This window comes from Aphelocoma coerulescens, chromosome 6 (assembly GCF_041296385.1).
Source record: "Aphelocoma coerulescens isolate FSJ_1873_10779 chromosome 6, UR_Acoe_1.0, whole genome shotgun sequence".
Classification (NCBI taxonomy): domain Eukaryota; kingdom Metazoa; phylum Chordata; class Aves; order Passeriformes; family Corvidae; genus Aphelocoma; species Aphelocoma coerulescens.
The window spans coordinates 25,590,300-25,613,498 of record NC_091020.1 but is presented as its reverse complement, the minus strand read 5'-3'; the positions used below and the strand labels follow the sequence as shown (position 1 = coordinate 25,613,498).

At 41.8% G+C, this 23,199-nt stretch overlaps 1 protein-coding gene across 7 annotated transcripts in view; it reads right to left on the bottom strand.

Moving 5' to 3' along the window:
* SORCS3 (sortilin related VPS10 domain containing receptor 3) overlaps window positions 1–23,199 on the bottom strand; it is a 241,436-nt gene that overhangs the window by 63,688 nt on the left and 154,549 nt on the right. For all 7 annotated transcript variants that reach the window (XM_069019975.1, XM_069019977.1, XM_069019980.1 and 4 more), the window contains 2 exons: window positions 17,032–17,096; window positions 10,222–10,340 (listed from right to left, as the gene is read on the bottom strand). In XM_069019975.1, the coding sequence (XP_068876076.1) occupies window positions 10,222–10,340; window positions 17,032–17,096 (184 nt within the window). The remainder of the gene's footprint in view (window positions 1–10,221; window positions 10,341–17,031; window positions 17,097–23,199) is intronic.

Below are 23,199 nucleotides of genomic sequence, written 5' to 3'. Positions count from 1 at the left end.
GGTCTTCAACTTGTAGATGAGGACATGAATATTTACGTACTTTGTAAATGCTGTGATGACCAGTTAAGACTGGGAACAGTCCAACAATCAATCTTCTAGTTAATCCAGTGAACACAGAGTGGCAAAAATATCAAGGAGTGATCAAATTCCACTTTCTGAGCCACAACGGGATCTACTACAAGTTTTCCACACTCAAAAGGTTTTACGCAGTTTTTTTTCACTTTATCCCACTGAAAACTGGTACCTGGAGAGGTTTGTTGTATTAATTGTTTGTATGTCTGTCTTGTTTTTAATGCAGAAATTCAGGATTAAAACACTGTTAAAAGTTCAGTATGCAATAGTTAAACTCCTTCCAGGCTTCTACCTGGACTAGGTCACCTTGACAAGGGTTTAGAAATAGAAATCTTTGAGGTTTGTGGTCTTCCTGAGCCAGATAATATGAAGCCACCCACAATTCTGCTGGCAGGAGCTGTGTAAGCTTTTCCCAGCCAGGATCTCATCTTTGCATGATTTACATGCACAGTTATAACAGTTCCAAAAAAATGATCAAGCCTCCAATAAAGTTTTGGCAAGAACTGTGATACAGAATGAATTTTGGAAGGCCCAACTTAATTTATTTTGATGAACTTTTCCTTTTCCTATGAGCAAATGCTCCAACACTGTAAATCCCAGAGATTATGGCAGCATTTTGCCCTCCAATGCCTCCTTTCAGTTCACATTTGATGAATGTCACCCAATTATTTGCTGTGAGCTCATCTGTCATGCTCAGTACAGAATTAGCTGGGTTTGTCTTTTTCCTCCTCCATCGCTAATGACTGGATCATTAATCTGTTTTTCTGGATTTCTACTTTATGTGTTCAGTTGGGCTTCTGGCCAGTGGAAATGATTCCTATGGACAAATGTGTTTGCCATCAAGCACATCTGTCTTTCCTAACCTGTGTTCTTCCTTCCTCCCTCCACTCTTGAGCTACTACTTTTGTTTAATACTTCCACATATTGTATCAAGACAAAGTCTCATCTAACCTAAGCTGGCACTTAAGAAGAGAAACATGAGAAATTTCTCTTTAAAAGCCCTCAGAGTCTGAATATGTTAGCTCATTCCCCCTCCTGACCTGTAGTGAGACAGAGTGCATCAAACATACAAGAAAGCAAATACACTCACAAGACTGCAGAGAATTAGATAAAATTTCTCACGGAATCTATTTATCTCCATAATTTCTGTGACATGTCTAGGAACACACAAAGCCATTTCTCATGTTAATGATTGAATATGATTCTTTAAAGGCAGGTTTTTCTTCCTTTTGTTTTTTTTTGTTTGGTTTTTTTTTTTTTTTTTAGATTGAAGTTCCTCTTAGGGAAAAACACCTGTGATATCTAAAGAGTTTTGAAGGCAAGCAGAAAGAGTTAAGAGGTCCCAGACTACAAAGACGCCCTAAATGATGTCAGGAACTGTAGATCACTGTGCATCAGGCTTCATTATCATCTTCCTGGCTGGCTGATATTGGGACTCATAATTTCCAATGTAAGGCAGGTATTGATGTAACAAACATGAAATTACTAAATCTCAGAAATGTCCCTGGGCTAAGCAGGACCCCATCTGCCTCCTGCTGCTCAAAGAACTTGCAGAAAAGTGAGCAAAAAGCTTGCAGAACCAAATTTTAAACTCCTTGTTGAAAGTAAGTCATTAATAGCATATAGTTGATGTTATTTTCAACAAACACCTCACTTGTTTTCCGAGGTGATTCCTCTGCTTGTGGAGTACCCCTCCTTTCTAGCAACATAAAATGAGCTGGTAGGACTCAAAAGTTAAGGAACATTCTATTGTAGCAGCCTCCTGGATCTGTGTTCTCCAACTCCATAGGGAGCCCTGGCATCCCTCCTCATTGCTATAACTTTAGGTTCCCTTTCTCCTTCTTGTGGGCATAAAATCCCCCAAATCAAATTGTGGATTAAAGCCCAGAAGAGTTACGACAAGTTCAGCAGGCAGGCTGCTTCACTGACACCCTTAGCAAGGGATTTTGGGGTTCTTCAGAGACAGCCCTGCCTAGGCCTTGCACAGATTTGTGAGTATGAGCATTGAAAAGTTGTGCCTCGTCTCCCAGGTCTAACCACAATTCCAGTCACAAGAGGTTCAGAAGACGAGGACGAACATGAACCTAGTGTAATGTTCTTCCTTCTTGATTGCCCACCATGGCCAGGAAAAACAATCTTCCAGATATTTCTGTGTAGTGAGGTTCTCCACTGCCCCAGCATAAATCCCATCATGACAGGTACCATCCAGTCTGAATTATTTCCCTGTGATTTTCATTAATATCATGCCTTCTGCACAGTCATTGAACAATATGCAAATACCAGAGCATGCTGTGCTGTTTCTGTGCACAAAGCACCCTCAAGTTGCCCGGTAAATTCAGCAGGCTTGGAAAACATGACACTCTTTAGAGCATCTCACCCATCACAGAAAATCTGCTATGAAAAAGGAGCATTTATTATACTGGCCCAGTCCCTGTTCACCTCCCTCTCCCCTCAGAGCAAAGGTGACACAGCTAAAGGACAGAGTAATCCAGAGTGAAAGCATTGCATTTGCTTTAAAAGCAGCTCCTGCCGAAAATGTGCACAGTTACACCAAAACACAAGCCACATCAGAGCTGCAGATGCACATTACCCACACAGAAACTAACTTGAGAAGAGCATAATTGTACACATTAAATCTCTCTTTGATTTCAGAGGAAACATATGAGTTTGCCAAGGCAATACTTTACATCTTCAGCTGATCAATCAGACTACGTGAGGGGAGGGGAGAGAGTGATAAAAGAAAGTACACCACAAAAAGCCCTAGAAAGGAAATCAATAAAAAAAAAATAAATAAATAAAGGAAAATGTTAATAGGGTTTTTTATCAAGAGATGTTTAGGCTCAAGTTCCAAATGTGATATTTGGCACAGAAAAGACGAAACTGTGCTAGAAATGGATGAAAAGCACCCAGCAGTGAATAGGAAAGTAGCTAACTACTTATTGCCTGTCTTGCTTTAAGAAGAGCTTTTAACTAGCATGTGGGATGCACTTTCTTTCATCTCTATGGATTAATTTCCCCCACTGGAGTGCTGTCCAGCATTTTAAATAGGAGGGAGAGGAGATCAGCTGTAGCAGGCATTATTCACCAGTAAAACAGGTGTAATCGTGTTCATCATTTAAACGTCTTCATCCTATTAGTTTCATAATAAGCTTTTAATGATTCCTTCAATAAAAGACTCACAGACCAACCCCTACAAGCTGGAGAGTGCTCCATTGTCCCGCCAAACCGTTTTCTCTACCATCGATCGCAAAGATAAAAATCAATCGTAGCTAAGCAGGGTGAAGTTAAAAATAAATTGCATGGATTGATTTCTGTTAAGACCTTTGGCTCCCAGTTAATGGAGGAAAAAATGGAGGAAAGAAATTTATATTTGAACATGGTGTATTTAGTTTCTATGAAAATAAAGAGAAGGCTCTACACTGGGAAATAAACGTTTAAGTTCTTCCCTCTATCCTGTTTCACTGCTGAGAAATCTCATGTTAATAAAAAAACCATTAAATAAAAACCCCTTTATTCCTGGGGAAATTTAGCACTTATTCAAGTTTTTAAATTGATAACTTGATAACTGAGGTCAGGAATCCCTATGAATTAGCATAAGCTCAGCGGTGGCTGTTGGTTGAAGTCTTCTCACCTGATAAATGACTTCAATTCAGCAAATATGCTCATTTAGCCTATCCTTAAATACTCAATAAACTTGAAACATACACTCATGTCCTACTAAACATAAGCACTTCCAAGTGTTCCTAAACAATCATAGTTACAAGAAGTAATATTATTAAACTACTTCTCTGAGCTGAGCTTAAATATAGATAGCTTCTAGAATCAGGAAATTTTTTTCCCCCTCTATAACACCTGAAAGAGAAATGTCCCCCCACCACCTGAATTCTAATGTTATAAATAATAAGTATTTTTATTTTTACTGAGGCTAGGGAAAAAAAATGTTATCATAAATATATCCATCCTGATAAAACCAGAATTTGATTCACATATAAAGAAGGTCTGTAAGTGCCATTTTGCATTAAATTATTTCAGCTGAAATTTTTGTACATACTCTGATGAGACACCAGGCATCCAAAAAAGGAAATATTATCCATAGGTTTTGTAAGAAGTTATCAGTGATTGTGGGTGAATACTGACATCTGCACATGTTTTAAGAAAACTTTTCTGATGTAAAAGAAGACTGAATTGGTTCAACAGATTTTGGCAGAAGTGTTTGCTCCTGTGAGCCAGAGGAGTTATTCAGATGTGCACTGTTAAGACTCCCACTCAGCTGCACCACACAACAACCTCTGGAGAAATTCTGTGTTTTTTCTTTCTCACTCAAGCCAGTGAACAGGCTGAGGTGCTGCCCTGCTGTGCAATTCCCTGAATTAGGCAGAAGTCTTCTAAGTTCAGAATTACTTCAGAAGGTGAAGAAGAGCCAGATAGAAGACCAGTATCAAAGAAGAGCATTTTGACTTAAACTTTTCACTTTCCACATGTAATTCCTACAGTTCCTACAAGAACTGCAGCTGCTTCTACACTGCTGCATGAGCAAGATGTGAGTAACCACCATCCCTTGCTCTAAATGGCAACACCACAGACCCCATCACATTCAGGAGGATTTTAAACCACATCCAAGACCCTCTCTCTCTTCCCAGCTGCTCTCACACTCCTCTCTAGCTTCATCACATCAACCTCAAAACAAAGGGCCACCAAGAGAGCAACTTAGCTTTTTGAACATGGAACCTTCGTATGTCCCAGGACAACGTGAAGGAATATGGAGTCAAGAGGAAGATGTGCAGTTCCCAGGAGACTGAACCACAAATGAAATGGCAAAGAAAGAAGACAAGAAATGTTCCCAGGAGGAGAAGTAGCAGCAGGGGCCAGGTGAGAGACAAGACACTCCTGTGTTTCAGCCTGCAGCTAAACACCTTGATAAATTATGCCATGGGATGGAAAGGGGAAGTGGTACCCATGTTCCCACTCTCTAAAGGCCTTGGAAAATGATAAGGTACTGCCGCTCAGCATGCCTTTCTGGTAAGAGGTGCAACACACTCCCCATTTAAAGTGGAAATGGACCAGGATCTAAAGCCAAAGGCCAATCCTTTTCAAACAAAGTTTAGAGGGATCGTTCCTTGTCCTTATGAGACCACCAGTCAAAGAGAGATCAGACAGGGCGCATCTCCAAAGGCATTTGTTTGGCCTGCATCACCCCCAAACCCAAACCAGGTATCAGCTGCTAAATCTGAGGAGTCTTCTATACCCAGTAGCATTGTCACTGCTATGGAAAGTGCTGAAAGTCTGAGCTACAATTCAGATCAACTTCAGCTGCTCTCTGCTGGGATAGCAGAGTCTGCAGCATCCTGGAATAAAATAAAGACATAAAAACAACCAAGACAGGTATTGATCACCCATCCACACATCTGTGCACTGACTTACAGCCAGCTCAAATCAAAAAGGCCAACGAAACCCTGAGGGTTTCCAAGTGCTGACAGAGACAGAAGCATAAGAGAGGAATATGGACAGCGATAACTGCATGCTGGACTAGACTGGTATGATCTCTGGGGGGAAAGCCACCCACCGAAGGGTTTACACAACACAGCAAGATTTATAGGGGGAGGGAAATATGAGACCTACATCTACAGCTGGGGAAAAAAAGAAACAATTTTCAGAGACCAAATCCTTCCTCAAGTCCCTTAGGATCTTGTGAGTATGCCCAAAATCTTATCTGTCCCTTTCTTAACTCTATCAGTTCCAATTCATAAAAAATAGCTCATCTCCCTGTAAACTTTGTCCCACTGATGTCCTTCGGTCACCAGCACTATAACAGTAGTAGTGCCAGCAGGCTTCATGTCACACATTCTGAAAAGTTTCATCACTGTTTGTCCCTCTCCTGATACCTAGGCTTCTGTGTGGAAACAGTCCTCACATAGGTCTGCATTGGGAATGTCATCCCTCTCCAATAGTGGCCAGGCTCATCCAGGGTGGGACTCTGGCCACCCAGAAGAACCACGGAGCCATTGCACCCGAGATGCTTGCACATAACCTTTGGGCAACCAGGAACAGCTACTTTAACTTGGCAATACTTAGCTGTCTATGGCAGCTACAGGTCTGCCCACAAGAATGCTGCTCTCTGCAAAAAGCACTGTCCCAGAGCAAAGCTGATTCCCAGCAAATGCACGAATTCATACCCCCAGGACTTCTCAGACCAACACAAACAAGCAACAGTGTACTGGGACTTATGTGGCCCAGACTGTCCTCACTGCCTGCAGTAAGTGGTGACATTTGCTCATGCTTTCCTGCATTTTTAGTGGGAAATTTTGATCTGTTGACAAGGAAACATACACGAATTATTCCTGCTCTTCTCTTTAAAAAAACAAGTAGCATTGATATTATTTTTTTACTTATAGGAAAATAAAAAAGGTGTTCTCCAAACAAGGTTGTCTCAGTCAAAATAGAATTTCCTGAAAAATAATCACCATTTTAATTAAAACCTATTTAATTTTCAACACTTTTCAGCAACCTGAGCAATTCCACTAGAAATAATGATACAAGACCTGCTTGAAAAATACCTTTCCCGGAATTTCCTCTGTAATTTATTTTTTAACATATTAATTCTCCAAAGTATCAGTACTCTATACTCAGACATAAACCAAAAGACTATCCCTGATCCCTGTGTCTTATAATGTAGGCTCTGCACATGAAAATACTGTAGCATTTCAGGTAATTGTCAGGAACCAAATCTTCTAGGCAGTTGCAGGTTATGTCCGCACCTAAGTTTGGAAAGTGATACTGTTTCAGTAACGAGTACTCACTAGAGCACAGTTATGTAATTGAACACCACTGACACAGATATTAAATGGCAAATTTTATCATCAAATTAGCTCCTTTTTGGCTATAGTAAATAAGTCCAGATATTTTCCAAGGTTTTATCACAAATAAACAACCTTTTTTGCAAGTTGTATGAATTTTAAGTATTAATCATGAAAGAAGATGATGATACTGACTCCTGGTTACACCAGAGCATACTGTGAACTGAATGAAAACTTACACATGCAAGAGAGGGTAAGATTTCCTCTTAAAGTATCAATTTATGCAGGATTATCCAATCCAATCTTAGTGGCATGCTAGGCATCCTTAAATAACTATTGATCAATCGAACAGAAAGCCAGTCAATAAATTCAGAGTGATGTCCTACCGTTTTATTCACAAGAATTCTTCCTACTCTCTCTTAGTAACTATTTCTTTCTTCCTTCCACATTACCTTTTACATCTTTCCTCATGGGCTATGTTATTTATCTCTTTTGCCTGGTAACCAGTGCCAGTCTTTTCAAACTCTTTTCAACAGAGAAGAAATTTTCAAGCATAAGATAATTCTCATTTTCTTTCTTCGTACTGTAATTCTGCAAGATCCTTTCAGAAGTGCTGCACAACACGAATCATTGATTTATAATGGCATTATCATATCTTCTGTGTTCTTCTTTCCCCTAACCATTATGGATCACTGTATCACGTTTGCTTCAAGTGCACAGTTACACAGGTTAATATTTCCCAGCAATCTTACACTACAGGCCTGTTCATCAACTTGGTTAAAATGGATATTCACTAGTAAATAACTGTATGCAGATAATCTGAAATATTGATAGCAATAGCTGGGGTTCATCCTCCCTAACTTTAGCTGTCACAAAATTCAGGGTCTTCACTAAGCTCTACTTTGGTTCCTTCTAATATTAGAGAGAAAGGCATATTCAAAGAGAAACCTATCTCATGCTGAAATAGGTGAAATAGGAGATAAATTGACCCTGAAAGTTTTGATCTCTCCACTCGCTTTAGAGGAGCACTGACTACAGATTTAGACTAAAAAATCTGCTGGTTTAATGACAAAAGTTAAAAAAAACAAGTTCCTCTCTCCACTCCAAGACATTAGTTCTGATTTGTTCCAGAACAGACATATCAGAACTCATGCACCAACCCTTTATGCAGCTATTAAACCTCGCCAGGTTCTTAACATTCAATTTGATATTTATTTATTCATCTCTGTCTAATATTTAAAAATCTAAAGACCTGGCTCCCACACTTCTGTCCAAGATTATCCAGACTGAACAATACATGCGAGACACTGCAAACAGTCAGTCTGACACATCCCATAATAGGCAGCAACATCACAAGGTTTGTGAGACTAATAACATCCAGGACATATCAGCACTCCTACATATGTACCAAGCTAACACTCTGCATAGTCCATTGACCATGTGCTGGACACGGTGGATTTAACACACCTTCAGCTCAGAGTGTGCTGTGAATCTGAAGTGCCTGCGTGTCACTCCAGCACTGCATGGATTCAATCCCTGCCCAGCGTCTGCAGCCACTTACAACTGGCTGCTGGACAGGCAGAAACCCTGCCAGTGTGATACAAAAAGCAAGGAAAGGGATAGACAGCCTGGGAATGGAGAGTCTCCTGCCCAAGGCAGAAGCAACGTTCTGTGTGTATATTTAACAGCTTTTTGAAGCGTGGGGATGTGATTTTCAATTCAAACACCCATTAAGCTATAATAAAACCTTGCTAAGAATAGTCAAGGCACTTGAGTATTACATATACATACATGCATGTGTTTGTATACACACACACACTTTTTTTTAACTTGAAGCATTTAGCAGCTAATAGCCTGAGCTGCTCACTGCTGATTTGAGGCAGAGGAACACACGCATCAGGCCCATGTCCTTGCTGGGAGATCGAGATTCTAAACAGAGTGGCCTTGTTTTAACACAAGTGAGAGCTGTAGAGTCAGAAATGTCTGTAAGGCCTCATGCTTAAAGACCTGGGTGTTCCACAACACCTTTAGCCGCAGACATAAACCACCACATTAAGAGAGTGTCTCTAAAATACTCCTTGGAGAGCAGAGCATTTATCAATTGGAAAGCCCTTGCCTTTAGTCAAATCATGACTTACTAAGTTGCAAAAACTGCATTCACAGTGTTTTCTAGCAGTGGGTGTCCCCCATGCCAAAGGAAGCAGTAGCAGGCTGGGTTTCATGGGGGATTCAGGGGAGCTGTAGCTCCCAAGGCAGTAGGTCATCTCCAGAGCAGCAGACTCCCCCACTCTCAGAATTCTGCCAATGTTACTCAAATGCATGCAGTTTTCATACTCCCACATGTATGTCCTCCCAGGCCATAGGGATCCAGTCCTCCACCTAATCCCAGCACAGAATTATCAGTCTTCCCATTTATAAGAAAGTTTTACAATAAACAGAGTAAAACTTTCTCATAATTCGGATACAGTCAAGAAAAATGCTCCCTAAAGGGAACGAAATAGGAACTTACTGTGACCCAGTCTCACTCAAAAAGGGAAGCGTGTGTCTTTTTTGTACCACCTGAATCCAATCCTCATCTCATTTTGCTCCCCCTGCTTCAGCATTGGTGACAAGCAGTTAACATCACCATGTCTGTAATCTCTGTGTCTCCTGAGCTTCCCACGATCTGGAATCACCACAGCCTGGCTCTCAGTTTTTAACCAAATGGCACATCTTCAGGAAGTGTTCTTCCAGACTGTACTATTCATTCTCAGGCTTCCACAGACACAAAATTTTGAGAGATGGCCCTGTTCCATCCAGCCCATGTATTCTCAAAAAATCTCAAAAACATGTAGTTTCTCATTCGATTTCTCTCACTTTCTCCTCATCTCCAAAATCATCACCAACTGACAAATTTACAGCCATCTTTCACTTTGAAGTTGCCCTGTAACATCTTTTCTCAATCTTTCTGCTCTTTTACCTCCTACTGCAAATTTTGGTTCACTCTGTTAGCATTACTTGACTGTCAAATCAGCATAAACCTTTCCAGTTGTTAAAACAATCATTCACACCTTTCCTTTGCTCTTCTCTGTTCTCCCCAACTCATTTTTAGCTCCTTTGTATTTTACAAGTAGCCACACAGTTGTGAAATCCATGGACCCTTAATGAACAAACTTTAAAAATATGTAAGATTCAAGACGTGATGAGCAGAGAGATCAAGTGCTTTGTGTCAGACTGCAGAGCCAACAGGATGGACTCCCAGCTCTTATGAACTGTGGTTCCATGTGCTTATCCTAAGAATATGCCTCCTCCCTTGCACAGAAAAAATTCCTTGTGCAGGCAGAATTCATGTCCCCGTTGTACAAAGGCAACGTACCTGGATGAAGATGTATTCATCCTGCACAACAAGGGAGCTGACATCAATGGAGCGCGAGAAGGGCCCACTCCTTTTGGTCTCGGAGCACTCCTGGATCCGACAGGTCAAATAGTGGGTGTCTGCAATGGGAGAACATGGACACATGAGTTCCCAGGTAGGAGCCACTTGGCTGTAAACACCATCAGCAGCTCAAAAGAAGTTCTCATCTCCAACTAGGCAGATGTTATTTCATGATCTGCCTCCAGCCTTTGAAACTAACTGCTCTCTAAAGTTAGGAATTCATCACACTGACACTTTGCCATTCCCTTCCCTATTGCACAGACATTCCTCAGGAGACTGAAGCTCAAACCATAAATGAAGGGTACCAACCATAAGTGGTTCATCAGAAAGCTGATGATGAAACCATACAGAGCAGAAGAAGCCACCCAGGTAGAAATTACCAACTCCAATACCCTTCCGGAAATCATATCCCAGTCTTCCCTCTGAAACACCCTAGCCTTGTTGACTGATTTTAACTGTGGTAGTAAAACACAAAAAAAAGCAAAAAAGCCCAAACCACCACTATGATTTAACTTATTTTGCTGTGAAAATGACAAGCATCTCCCAAAATTAAATCTTTATAGCCAGCATAGGCTAGGAATGAAAATTCCATGGACATGAAATAGCATTAGTAGCTGAAGAGTCCCAACAGCAGTTATATGCACTGCAAGAAGCATCAAATGCTTCTGTCTAGAGAGAAGATGAGAAGACCATCACACTAATGAGATCTTGTCAGGCCTTGGTGTTGCTAGAGAGGAGGAACAGGACTGGGAGAAGAACATGAAGACAACAGAAGGAAAAGGCAGGCATACAGAAACTTAGAATAAGAGAGACATGCTCACTTCCAGCATGTTGAGAGGGGTTATAGGGGGTTAAGCATTATTTCACTCAGGCTAAGAAAGGGCCTCATGAAACAGAACAATGAAGGTACTGTGTTTCTGGATGTGTGTAATCTAAATATGCCATCTCTGCTTTTCAACTGCTCTTCTGAAAACTGTAAATCAGGGAGAAAATGAAAATACTACTAGGATGACAGCTGGAGTGATAAAAAGGGTCATATCTTTTGCAGTGTAGCACTTCTACAGGCTTCTTAGATTCAAATGCTTCTTTGCTTTTCTACAAAGGGTTAGGACAGACCATCAATGAAGTAAACAGCAAGTTAATAAGGGCTGGGGTGAGCCTGGTGCAGTGATTTTAGATCACAGCAGAACCTTCTAACATGGATCTTGTCAAATTGAGCCCAAAATGATAAAAGAGAAGTTTAAAAAGACAGTCACTATCCCAGCAAAGCTGCTTACAGGATTCTCCATCCCAAAAAATCTGCCTTGTCCTTAGTCTGTGTCCTTCCAGTTACAGCAAAATGTGGGGCAGTGGAAAGCTCTGGGGGGGCACAATTGAAATCCTCCAAGATTCAGCCAGCTGCCTTCCCAGATGCTAAAACAAGATTCACAGACTGGTAGTTTCCTCTTTTATAGTCTTGTCTCACCAACACTCTTAAAAATGCAAAAAGAATGCAAGTCAGAGGCATTAATAATTAGACTAATAATTTCTAAAATATTTTGTCTAAAAACATCACAAACTACAACCAAGCTTTAATCTGATAAAGGTCCATGCCCAACCACCCAGTGACTGAAGGCCCCTGTTTAAAGGCTGCAGACCTGGTTCTGGGTTGATGCTCCAGGGATTCCAGGTTAATAAGGGCTACCTGGCTGAGTCAGAGCAGTCACACAGGTCTGGTGCAGTAATGAAATCACAGTCCCACTGAGGATGCTAAAGCAGCAGAAAATGTTGCTGGTGCCAGCTCAGAGTGGTGATTAAAGTGCATGGTGAGAAACACCTGACCTGGAGACAGTGCCAAATAACCAGAGTATTGGAGCTGTGCTTTCTCCCAGAATAAAATACCACCAGCAGCAGCAGAGAGGTCAGACTTTCAGCTGGCATAAATTAAAGTTCTTCATCAATTGATATACACACACTTGGCCCGGAGCTGCTATTTAGCTCCTCAGTGTGGAACCTAGGACAACCTTGCAGTGGATAAAAGCAACTGCTCAGAAAACAAGAGGGTCTTATGTGCTGCCATGCTATCCAAAGAGATCAACAGCAGTGACTTGCTCTTTGAGGTAGCTCTAAAATTAGGCAGAACAAGGAGGAGAGGTCAGGAGCTGTATTTTTAGAAGCTCATTCCCTCCAGTATGTTCTCCCACACAGTCGCCTGGATATTCTTATCCTTCCAAAAAGGGAATAATTTGCTGCTGCTGAGTGACAGAATGGGAAGAGGAATAAAAACCTGTCACAAATAAACGCAGATAAATCACAAGTGTTGACATGACAACGAGCTTCCTGCCTATCAGGAAATGTGTCATTTTGAGTGTCTTACACCAGCAATCAAATATACTCAAAGAATGGCACCTGATTAATATTCACAAGGAGATGGTGGTAGAGAAGGGGGGTAGCTCACTACCCATTTTCCATTTAGTCTCTTATTTATTTGTTTTCATATATTTTAAAATACAAACCTATTAAAAAAAACCAGACACAAATAAAATATCTTTAAATCTGTCTGCTTTAGGATACCAGATAAAGTTAAGTCTTGCTTTTTTCCCACTTCCCCAAAGAAAATAAAAAATAATTCCCTTTAAAATATGTTAAAAAATCAGGTAAAAAATGCAGCAGCACCCGGTTCAGTTCCCACCTGTGTGCAGCTCAAAGTGAGAAACAATCTCAAGTCCCTGCTCAAGCTTCTTAAAGGGTGCCATTCACAGGGCACATCTTCTCACATAGAAAGTACAGGGTCTCTCAACAAAAGTCTCAATTTAAGAGAGAAGAGGCCATCCTAACTTCCAAGCTAATATCTCCCTCTCCTCCAAAATGAGGTAATTTGCACCCCCCTTTTGTACAGCCACAAGGTGAAAGGACATTTCACCTAGAGAGGCAGGTGACATGAGTCTGAGCCATGCCTCCAAAGCCTTGCATACCTATCACTGAGAGGTGTATTTCTTAAGGGAGGTTGTTTCTATCTGAGGATTCTTTCCAATTTATACATTGTCCTATACAACACCAGAATTAAAGGATGTTTTGGTTTTCAGGGTTTTTTTCACCAGTTGGATTTTTTGTTACTTTTGGGATTTTTATTATATCCCACTGCAAAAGGAGTTGAGAAAAGCTCCCTACTTCCCAGACAGCATTAAAAACTTCCCATGCTTCTAACCAACATCCATCCACTTTCTCAGCTCATCTGTGAATGTAGCAATATGGACATCGAGCAGCCTGGAGGGCTTGCTGTAGCTCAAATCCCAGCATCCATGCCTCCGCACAAACCCTCCCCACCTCACTTCGGATTAGGGAATGGCTTTCACAGATGTGCAGCCATTTTCCAGTTGAGGAGCTTGAACCGCCTCCTCATTGCTATTTAACACAGTCTTCCATCTTGAGATTCTGGAGTGTATTTTTAGCCTTTTTGAAGTGACAAAAAGGAAACAATTTCTTGAAACTAGAAGGGACAAACTGGTGAGATAAGCCAAGCTACCAAGTCTCAACTATTCCTGCCAGCCATGCCAGCTTTGGCAGGAAGCAGGAGCACAAGAGGCTCTCTCTCCAAAGACATGGGTCCCTGAAGGGAGGCAGTAAAACAGTCAAACCTGTTGTGTCACTGTGCTGAAGGCTGCAAAGGGCCAGCCTGTGAGCAGGTCACTGTGAGTTACAGAGACACAGGACAGCAATTCCTGCTCCTTCCTGGAAGGCTTAAAAAGGGAGCTGAAAGCGGGGATGGCTGGCCAGCATGGCTAACAGGGAGAAGGGCAGCTGATGGAAACAAGTTGCATTGGCAGATTGGCTCAGCTTAAATCAGGTCCTGGTATCAGGCAAGATTTAAAATCATAAAATCATGAAGGTTTCCATGGGAGGGAGAAAAACTCACTGGCCTCAATAATTTTTCCCCCAAAGAAAAAGACATGTAGACTCTCCAGGAATTAGTTACCCTGTTTTATCTTTCTGGTTAGCTTTTCTTCCCCTCTTTTTCCTATAATTCAAATCCTGTTTATTGCATTGTATCTATAATTCAAATCCTGTTTATTGCATTGTATCTGTGAGTGGGGCAAAGATTAGCTCACCGAACTAAAAAGTTCAATATATCCTTCCCAGGAATGCTGGTGGGTACTTGTGTCAGTGTGTTCATAATAGTTCCCTTGCATCCAGCCCTGTCCTTGCTGCTGCCTATTACACCCTGGCAGAAGGCACAATGCCCAAGGCTCCTACATATTTTTATAATTCAAAAATGCAAGCCTCGATTATTATTCTGCTACAATGACTCTGCCAAGATGTCGAAAAAATGTGAAAAACTTCATCTGCTACAAAAGATGGGAACAGCTTGAGATAAGATAGGCACTAGAATTATCAGCATCTTGCAGTATTTAAGGAGACTAGACACAGGGCAGATGGGTTTTTCAGAGACACAACCATTTCTAATGACTGGACAGACAAAACCATGTGGCAAGATGTCTTGAAGGACAGACACCATGGAAGTGAGCAGGACTTCCAGCTCCCAGATCCATAAGCTTATTGATAGCCCTGACTCATTTATGGATGAATGAGACTCCAGCATGCCCCACCACCTGCTCCCAGCTCCAGAGCACGTAAAAAAAAAAAAAAAATTTAAATCATCAAATTCAGGAGTCTAATCCTAAATACCATTTCCTTTCCTTCCCCTCCCTTCCCCACTGCTGTTTCTCTTTACTTTTTTTTTTTAATGAAAAGCATGGAGGAAAACAGAAGAAGTGGAAAGAAAAATGCCCAATCTAGAAGAATCATGTATTTTTCAAGTAGCCAGTGACATTGAAGGCATGGATTCTTCTACCTGAATTGAACTACGCAATGGGAATACTTAAATCCATGTCTGTTAATGCACCAAATAAGTGACTGAGCCACCAGACTGACCTAAAAGAGGCATTAGAGAAGCCTTTCCTTCCTTCTGCATAATACTGAGGAAAACTTCCATCAGAAACTTTCGGATCAAGAGGAAGTAACTGTGGAGCCCCGTTTTCCAGCCTCAGCCATTTCACTGAGCACATGAAGGCCCAATTTGGTTACAGAACTAACTGGGAGAAAAGTTCAGCACCCCATTCCTGAGCACCCAGAGCTGTACAGTAGTGCTCTGGGGAGGCTGTCATTGCTCTGTAACACAAACTAAGATTCTTGTAAGCTTTAAAACCTCTAATTGGAGCAACACTGTTCTTTTGTGCTGTGCTGGGCTGGGAGAGGAGTCATTTTGTACACTCCAGCAAGGCCAGCACAGCCCAACTGGTCTGGGATGGTGTCTGCAGTGGGGCTGTTTTGCTGACACCACCAGCCAAGCCTGACTTTCGGTGGAACCCTCAACACCATTAGCTGCCAATTTCAAAATGCTGAATTTATACATCAAACAAGAATGAAGAGCAAACCCCTGAGCAAACAAGACCTGAAGGAAGAGAGCTGTCTGTAAGCTGGGGATACATCTTTCAAACATTTACATCCTTGACATATCCAATATTCAAATAGCTGGGTGAGCAAGTTTAAACTTAGTTTGAAAACAGACTCCATCAGCAGTTTGTTTGCTTGCTTACTTGTTTTTCTTTTATTTGTTTTCGACCACTTCTCCCATCATACCTGTGACAGTACACACAGCAGCAAAGGCACTGAAGATACCTCCCTACCTTGTCCACCCACCTGTCGGCCTGTTTCGCTTTTTCCACATATTCAACAAACAGCTGTCACCTCTGAGCTTTTATTGCCTGATATTTATTCAGCTGCCATCACTAAATAGCTGTGGGAGGCCAATGAGGGATATTAGAAATCCACCACCTCAGAGAAGCCAACTTGATAGACAGGAGTTTGTTCACACATCTGGCCTACGCAGCGCTTGACTAAAACAGAGAAAAGTTTTCAACCAACAAAAATGAGGCTTTCTCCTCCCAGAAATCCCCTAACTCTTCAATTCTACACTGACCCTGCACCGAAAAGGAACACTTGTCCCATTGCTCCCATTTCCTCACACTGGAGTAAAGTTCCACACCAGAAGCAGATGCATTGCTATGCTGCAGTTCCTGTGAGAAATATCTAAAACACTTTGGAGAGAGTAAGTCAACTTACATCTAATACCATTGTCTTTGCTGGAGATTAACTACACAGGAATCCATTCTACTGCAAATGTGACTAGATTCTTTTCAGTGAGGGGTTAAGAATTTTTTTTCCTATTTCCTGCTTTAGATCCAGGCACCTTTTCAAGGCCCGTAATGTTTTGTTATGGAACACCTATTCATACACTAAGAATATAGCAAAACTAAAAAATACTTTCAGTACAAGACAAAGGGGCATAGGGACATTCTGGCCAGAGGATAAGTCTGACTCCAGGTAATTTCTCAAATTCCCAGGTACCACCCAGCTGGTTTTGAGCACCTCTGAAAGTGCACAGACGTTCCATAGCACAGTGCTGGTAGCCCAGCTCTTTACAGTTGATATAAACTACATGATACTGAAACAGCTAAATAGGGAACAGAAAAGATGTCTCCTTAGCCCAACAGATTGTGCTTCTGTCCACCCTCTCCACAGACACAAGCACTGCAGCCCATGACTTTCCCCTACAGTCTCAGGATAAGAGCATCACATCAAACCCCATGACCCACATCTCTCCTACCAGTTAAAATGTAAATGGGGAGGTAAAATGGGTAAAGTGAATTCTCATTCCCACTCCATTCTTGGCTCAAAGCCCAGTTTTTATCATTGGCTGCAGGCACTCACGTCCATCAGCTGTCCGGGCTTCCATGTGCACAAGGTCAGGTTCTTTATCCAAACCAGCCACTGACCTGGGAGGACAGAGAGAGAGAGAAAGAGAAAGAAGACAGCCAGTTAGCTGAAAGGCTGCAATCAGACAGAGATGGTGAGGGAAAGCAAAACAAGTTCAAACCTACCTTGGGACACCTGGTGTGTAGGTCCCCATCTTGTAACGTCTCATCTCCCTTGTGTTTCTACACAGACCACACTCAGGGGCCCTACACCAACCTTCCCAGGCACAGGAGAGTGATCCTGCCTGTCCCCTGTCTACAAGATCAAGACTAACATGACCATCCCTGTGGTGGCAAAGAGAGCTGGTCCCAAGACCCAGTAAAATCAGAGTTCTGTTTTAATGCTGAAGGAAAACCAAGGGCACAGCAGCCTCATGCCTTCAGAAAGCAAATTAAAAGGAAGTTTTATTTGGCTGATTAGAGACACGAAAGACTAAGTTTCCTGACTTGCCCCTGATTTGCTGGGCAGTCTTACTGTTGTTTACCTCCATTTCTCCATCTTCAAAAGAAAAACAGTGAAGCACATATGGTGAATTTCTGATTTGAAAAAGGTGAGAAAGCATTCATTATTCACACCATGACCCCATGCCATCCATGGTCCTTGATAATTATGAAACATGGCACGAGGAGTTTCTTTAATCTCACTAGCTGAAACTCAAGCACCCCAAGCCAAATCTTCCTGTGCATTGTTATTTACTCCCTAAAAATGTTTTTCAAAGCACATTAAAAAGATACCTTTCCTCCTGGAAGAGGGAAAGTCAAGCCCAGAAGAGAAATGTTATTATTAGTGTCCTGGATGATAAGAATCACTGAGAGATGAACATTTAGTCCTAGCAATGGCTAGCAGGGGAAAAAAAAATCCATAGATGTCCACGTGATTTATGGTGCTGCCTCTCCTGAGTTAACCACAGGGTTAGATTAAAAAGGGACAATGACAAAAATCAGTTTCTAATTTGGTGTGAGTTGAATTTGATACAGTAGATTGTAAATAATAGATTCCCTCTGAGCCAGCCAACGTTCAGAATTCCCCAATGTTCTGAAAACATTTTAATCACATTCTTTCGCTGTTTTCATCCTTGGGGCATCAACAGCAGAAACATTAAAAATAATAATAATAAAAAAAAATACAGATGCTCTGATATATTTTTGTGAGTCCCACAGAAAACACAGCAACTGAAGCAATGACAAACATATAAATGTGCTGGAGTTCAGCTAAGATCAGCCAGGGCTGCACATGTCAAAACAACTACATTATGACCCACTTGTGTAGGTAACTGAAACTGGCACTGCTCGTTAACGAGGGCACCGCATCGATAGCGAGTCCATTCACAACACACTGAATTGTGGCCAAAAGATACCAGCACAACAGAACAAAGCAGCACGGGCAGGGCTTTCATCATTCCACTCACAGTGAGAAACAGTCTGCTCCTTAATCGCTACCATCAGTTCCAGGGTGATCCCACAAGGAAGAAAGTGCTGTCTGTTATTAGTAAGGATGCCAGAATGAGCCTGAGTTCCTGTGATCAAGCAGTTACTGGGGTCAAATCTTCTCAATATATGGACACAGTTAAAAGTGACAGTAGGATACACAGAAATTCCTTTAAATATCAGTGAAAAACATTAAAGTGTGCTGCAGTATTAGTCCCCAATGTATATAGAAAGCAGTCTTTCTAGTCCATTGCTGAAGCTTTCTGCCTTTTTCAAATGAGTAGCACTAATTGCTGTAATTTCAGTCCTCCAGCAAGCATCACCCTTGCCTATGACATGCCAGTAGGGACTATAGGGATACTATTGTATCTATTCATCACAACTTTATGACACAGAGTGGTAATTCCAGCACTTTGAGGCAAAGGTTGGGAACACTTTAGGGACTGGCCCTGCAGCCCTTCCCAACAGGTTTCCTACTTAAATTCACCCTTAAATGCACTCTTCTGGCATCCATCCTTCTGGAAGCCAGACACCAGGACTTCTACTCAGAGCCATTTGGTGTGTCCTGACACCACAATGTCAGGTGGCCTTACCTGGTCCCCTGACACCCTCTGGGTCGTCCCCCCCCAGATGGAGAGGGCATTGTATCTCCCCCTGTGGCAATGGGGCAAACCTGTTCCTGGCCCAGGTAACAAGAGACATCAGTCTGTGACAATACTATTCATTCTAAAAGGGACTGTAATTAGAAGAACCTAAGTATATCCCAACAAAATCCAGAATACTCATTACCATTGTGCATTTGCATACACAAGCTCTGTGGATCTACTCATAATGCCTATTAAGTGTGCACCAGGGAATGGGAGTAGTCTCCTGAAACATGTCATTCTAGCTTGAAGTTCCTTTCCAGTGCCATTTACTTGTTCCCTTAATTAGTTTTGACAAGCCTAATGGTTCTTTTCAGAATAACAATGATGACAAAAAAGGACTAGCACACAGCACACCCCTCGTATTCCTCTGTTCACCAAATAGTGCACTGCAAGTCAAAAAGCTCACAAAGTGTTTTGCAACCCAAAATCAAGAGAGGCTCCTCTATCTGCAGGCAGGTAACAAGCCTGAAAAGTGATGCACTGGTCATCCTTCCTTCGCTTATACCAATGACTGATTTCAAAACAGATCCCCAGTCAATGCTGTTTCTTCATGCCTCACCTCACATCTGTTCCCACTGGCAAAGAACAGAGCTTTGCTTTGCATTGCTCTGACTCTTGAATTCAGGTATTTTTAGTAAATGGTCTCTCGTCATTTGTCTGGAGGAGCTTTACATGAAGAATGCAAAAAAGTCAGCAGTGGAAAGAGCAAGATGTAAATGCAGATCCTGAAGCACAGCTGCAAAAACACACACACAGACTCTAAAGCTATTCCTTTATCCCTTTATCCTGTTGTAATTCTCCAGCCTTGAGAATTCACTACAACAACCTCTCAGGTCTGCCAATACAGGAGCAGCAAGAAAACAAGAAGAGACACATTCATAGCCTTGTATTTTCTCACACATTATCTCTCTGAAGAACATTTGGAGGATGCACTGTTCAATATTATTTAAGCAACTGAAGCTTGTTGAGAAGAGATGTCAGCATCCCGACTTACAGAACCAAGTGTAGCCCACAGAGTGGGGTGGCTGGGTAAGGCTTTCATGGTGCTCTGGCTGACAGTTCTGTTCAGAGGCTTACAAAGACAAGAGTATTTAACACCCAGGAGCCCAAGGTCCTGACCCAGGTCACACCTCAGGCTCCATGCACAGCTCAGCCCTGTATTCTCTATGTACAGAAATGCCAGACAGCAAAATTTAAACCAAGGTTCACAAAATGCACCCGTGTGTGCTGCTGTCTTGGATGGCCGTAGGGAGTAAAAAAAGGCACCCTCACTGTGAGGAACTGAGCTAAATCAACATCCCCCACCATCCCTGTTCATTAATCACCCCTCACATGAGAAAATGCTGAGAGGATGCAGGCAGTAGTGACAGGAAAGGTCAGTTTTTCCTGCTGACACATTCCCCAACTTGCTGTAAAAGCAGTTTTCAAAATGTGGAGCCTGCAGCCAGAATTGCAGCAGGCATAGGATAATTTTCCAATTAAGAATTCAAACAACCTCTGAATTCCATTAAAAGGAAGCAATTGTTACTTTTTTTCTATCTTCTGCTGCTGCTTTTCCTTTCTGTTCTCACGGTAGCTCTTGATTTTTATGAGATCTTTCCTCCCTTCAGAAGAAGACTGGGTTCTTGAAAGTTGAAGGATGGACATGATCCTGGCAAGATCCTTATCTCTATCCTGAGGGAAGAGCATTGTGCATGGATGCACATTTACTAGGCCACTCAGCTAATATTTCATCTCTGACTGGGAGGGAGAGCCAGTGAGAAGGGCAGGGAAAAAACAATACTCTGCACTGTAACTATTCCTGAAATGTTTCCCTATAAGATGCTGTATACTTCAAAATAAAAAAAAAAAAAAATGCCAACACATGCAAAGAAATGAAAAAAGAAAAAAAGAGACTCTAGGTTACCTGCCTACTTCACACCCCAGCTCACTTTTTCTACCAACTCTAATGCCTTTCCATGGAATAAACAATTTTTGCATTTTTTTTCTACCCATTTTGCAGATGCCAGCCATTTAAAGGTGAAAAGGAGCATTGAGATCTGGCTCTCCTAGCATCTTAAATCAAAACAGCTGAGCAATTCCACCTGCCTGCTGTTGATCCTTCCTTCCTAAACCATCAGTTGAGAGTAAGAGATGCTCTATTGCTCTATCTCCTGGACCCAATAGTTTGGGAGGTTTGAGTGAGTATCACTGAATGTGAGCACCATTTGTGCAACAAAAGGGGTTTGCAACAAAGTAAAAGCAAAAATTCAGGTCACAGGAGTCAGCCTTCCAAACTTGATCTGGAACCTGCTGGACTGAGCTTTTTGCCAGGGGTGTGTCTGGTTTCTGACCAGTCAAAGTGGCGTTCACCAGCTTTGAAAACAAAATCAAACCTTTTACAACAAATTGAGACTCCCAAGATGCTGACTTGAAAACTCATTTTTGCAGGTTAAGATGTCAGACTGAAGGCAATTGCCAGTGTGCATGTAAAGAGACAGAGGAAACAGATGGATACTACCTAGCAGGATGTTTTGCAGTAAATAAGGGATAGAAACAGCAAGGAACAAGGCACATTTATTGTGCAATAATATGCAAGGGGGGGAAAAACTCATCCTCTTGCTGCAGGCAACTGCAGTTAAATTAGTGGATTAGTGGATTGGATTAGCCAATTAGTCTACTGTAATTTTAATTCCATCCTGCTCCAGAAGTGAATAAACACTTTTGTGTGGTACCAGGCAAGCAGTGCATGGAACTAACTCACCCAAGCAACACAAGGGCCATGCCTGTATGGGCATATGGAAGCAGAAACTAATCCATTCACTTCCCACTCAACTGACCTGGAGTTTTCCACATGGCACCCTTGCTAAATGACACATACCCTTGCAACAGGCTTCTCCTCTATCTGGTACTGCATCACATTTGTCTAGGTATCAGTAACTGCAGTTGGCTTCAGGTGGTCAAGGCGATTCACGTATTAATTGGTCTAAAATCAGCTCCATCAGACATTGACTCTGGGCATATAGCAGCCCACTGCACACAACCTGCACACAACCCCGGGCCAGCCACCCACTCTAAACTACCACAGTTAACAATTATACAAATGTTGAACTGTTGGGGGAAAGAATGTGTTTATTAAACACATAAATACTGTATCATTCTCTGCGGCTGAGCCAGGGGAGACACTGCTGGATGTGTTAGGATGTGATGAGGTCTCTGAAGAGTTATGGGCAAAACCTCCTTGCACAGCATATTTCAAATGAAGCTAGGGAAAAAAGCTGGGCAGGAAGATACTGTAAGGAACTGTCTTAGCCAGGTCCCTGGAGCTTTCTACATCTTTTCCAGTGCTAATTTCTGTGATGCTACAGTTCTGGACATCGGCAGAAGTAATTGTTGTGAGACTTAGCTTGCAAGATAAGGGAAAAAAAATTGCCAAGTTTTTATTCTCAGCTAATTTCTTTTCAGCAAAGCCAATCCTGTTTTAAAAGGTCCCAGTGAATTTTAAGGAGATTTTCTGCTTGGTATCTCAAAGAAAACAAAACTTAAGGTGTTCATGGCATTTGCATGTATTTCCACACGTACATACATGCATCTGCCTCCCTGCTCCTCATCCCCACTAATACCCCATGTCTAAAGCTGCACCTTCCCTGTAAACTCAGTGGATCACAGGCCCTGAACTACAAAGTTGCTACACACAGTTCTTTCATGGATACAGCAGACCAAGAATGGGAAAATCAATCCTCTCCTTGAGGGGAAAATTGACATTTAGGCTCAGCCATGTCAACCACCACCAGAGAATCCATGCAAGGCAGCAGCCTCTGCTGCACACAGAAACATCTCTTTCTCTTCTCAGTACATAAAAGAAAGAGACCTTTTATATCACAGAAATTAACAGGGAATACCTTTAAAGTATATTTAGCAACAGAAAAATTGTTGTTGCCTAATATTTTTTTCTTTTCCCTTTATGCTAACACCAAAACCTATACAGAAATATGTGTTCTCATCCAGTTAATACGTCTTAGTCCTTTAAAGTCCTCTGGCATTTTTTTCCCAACCTATACCATAAACCC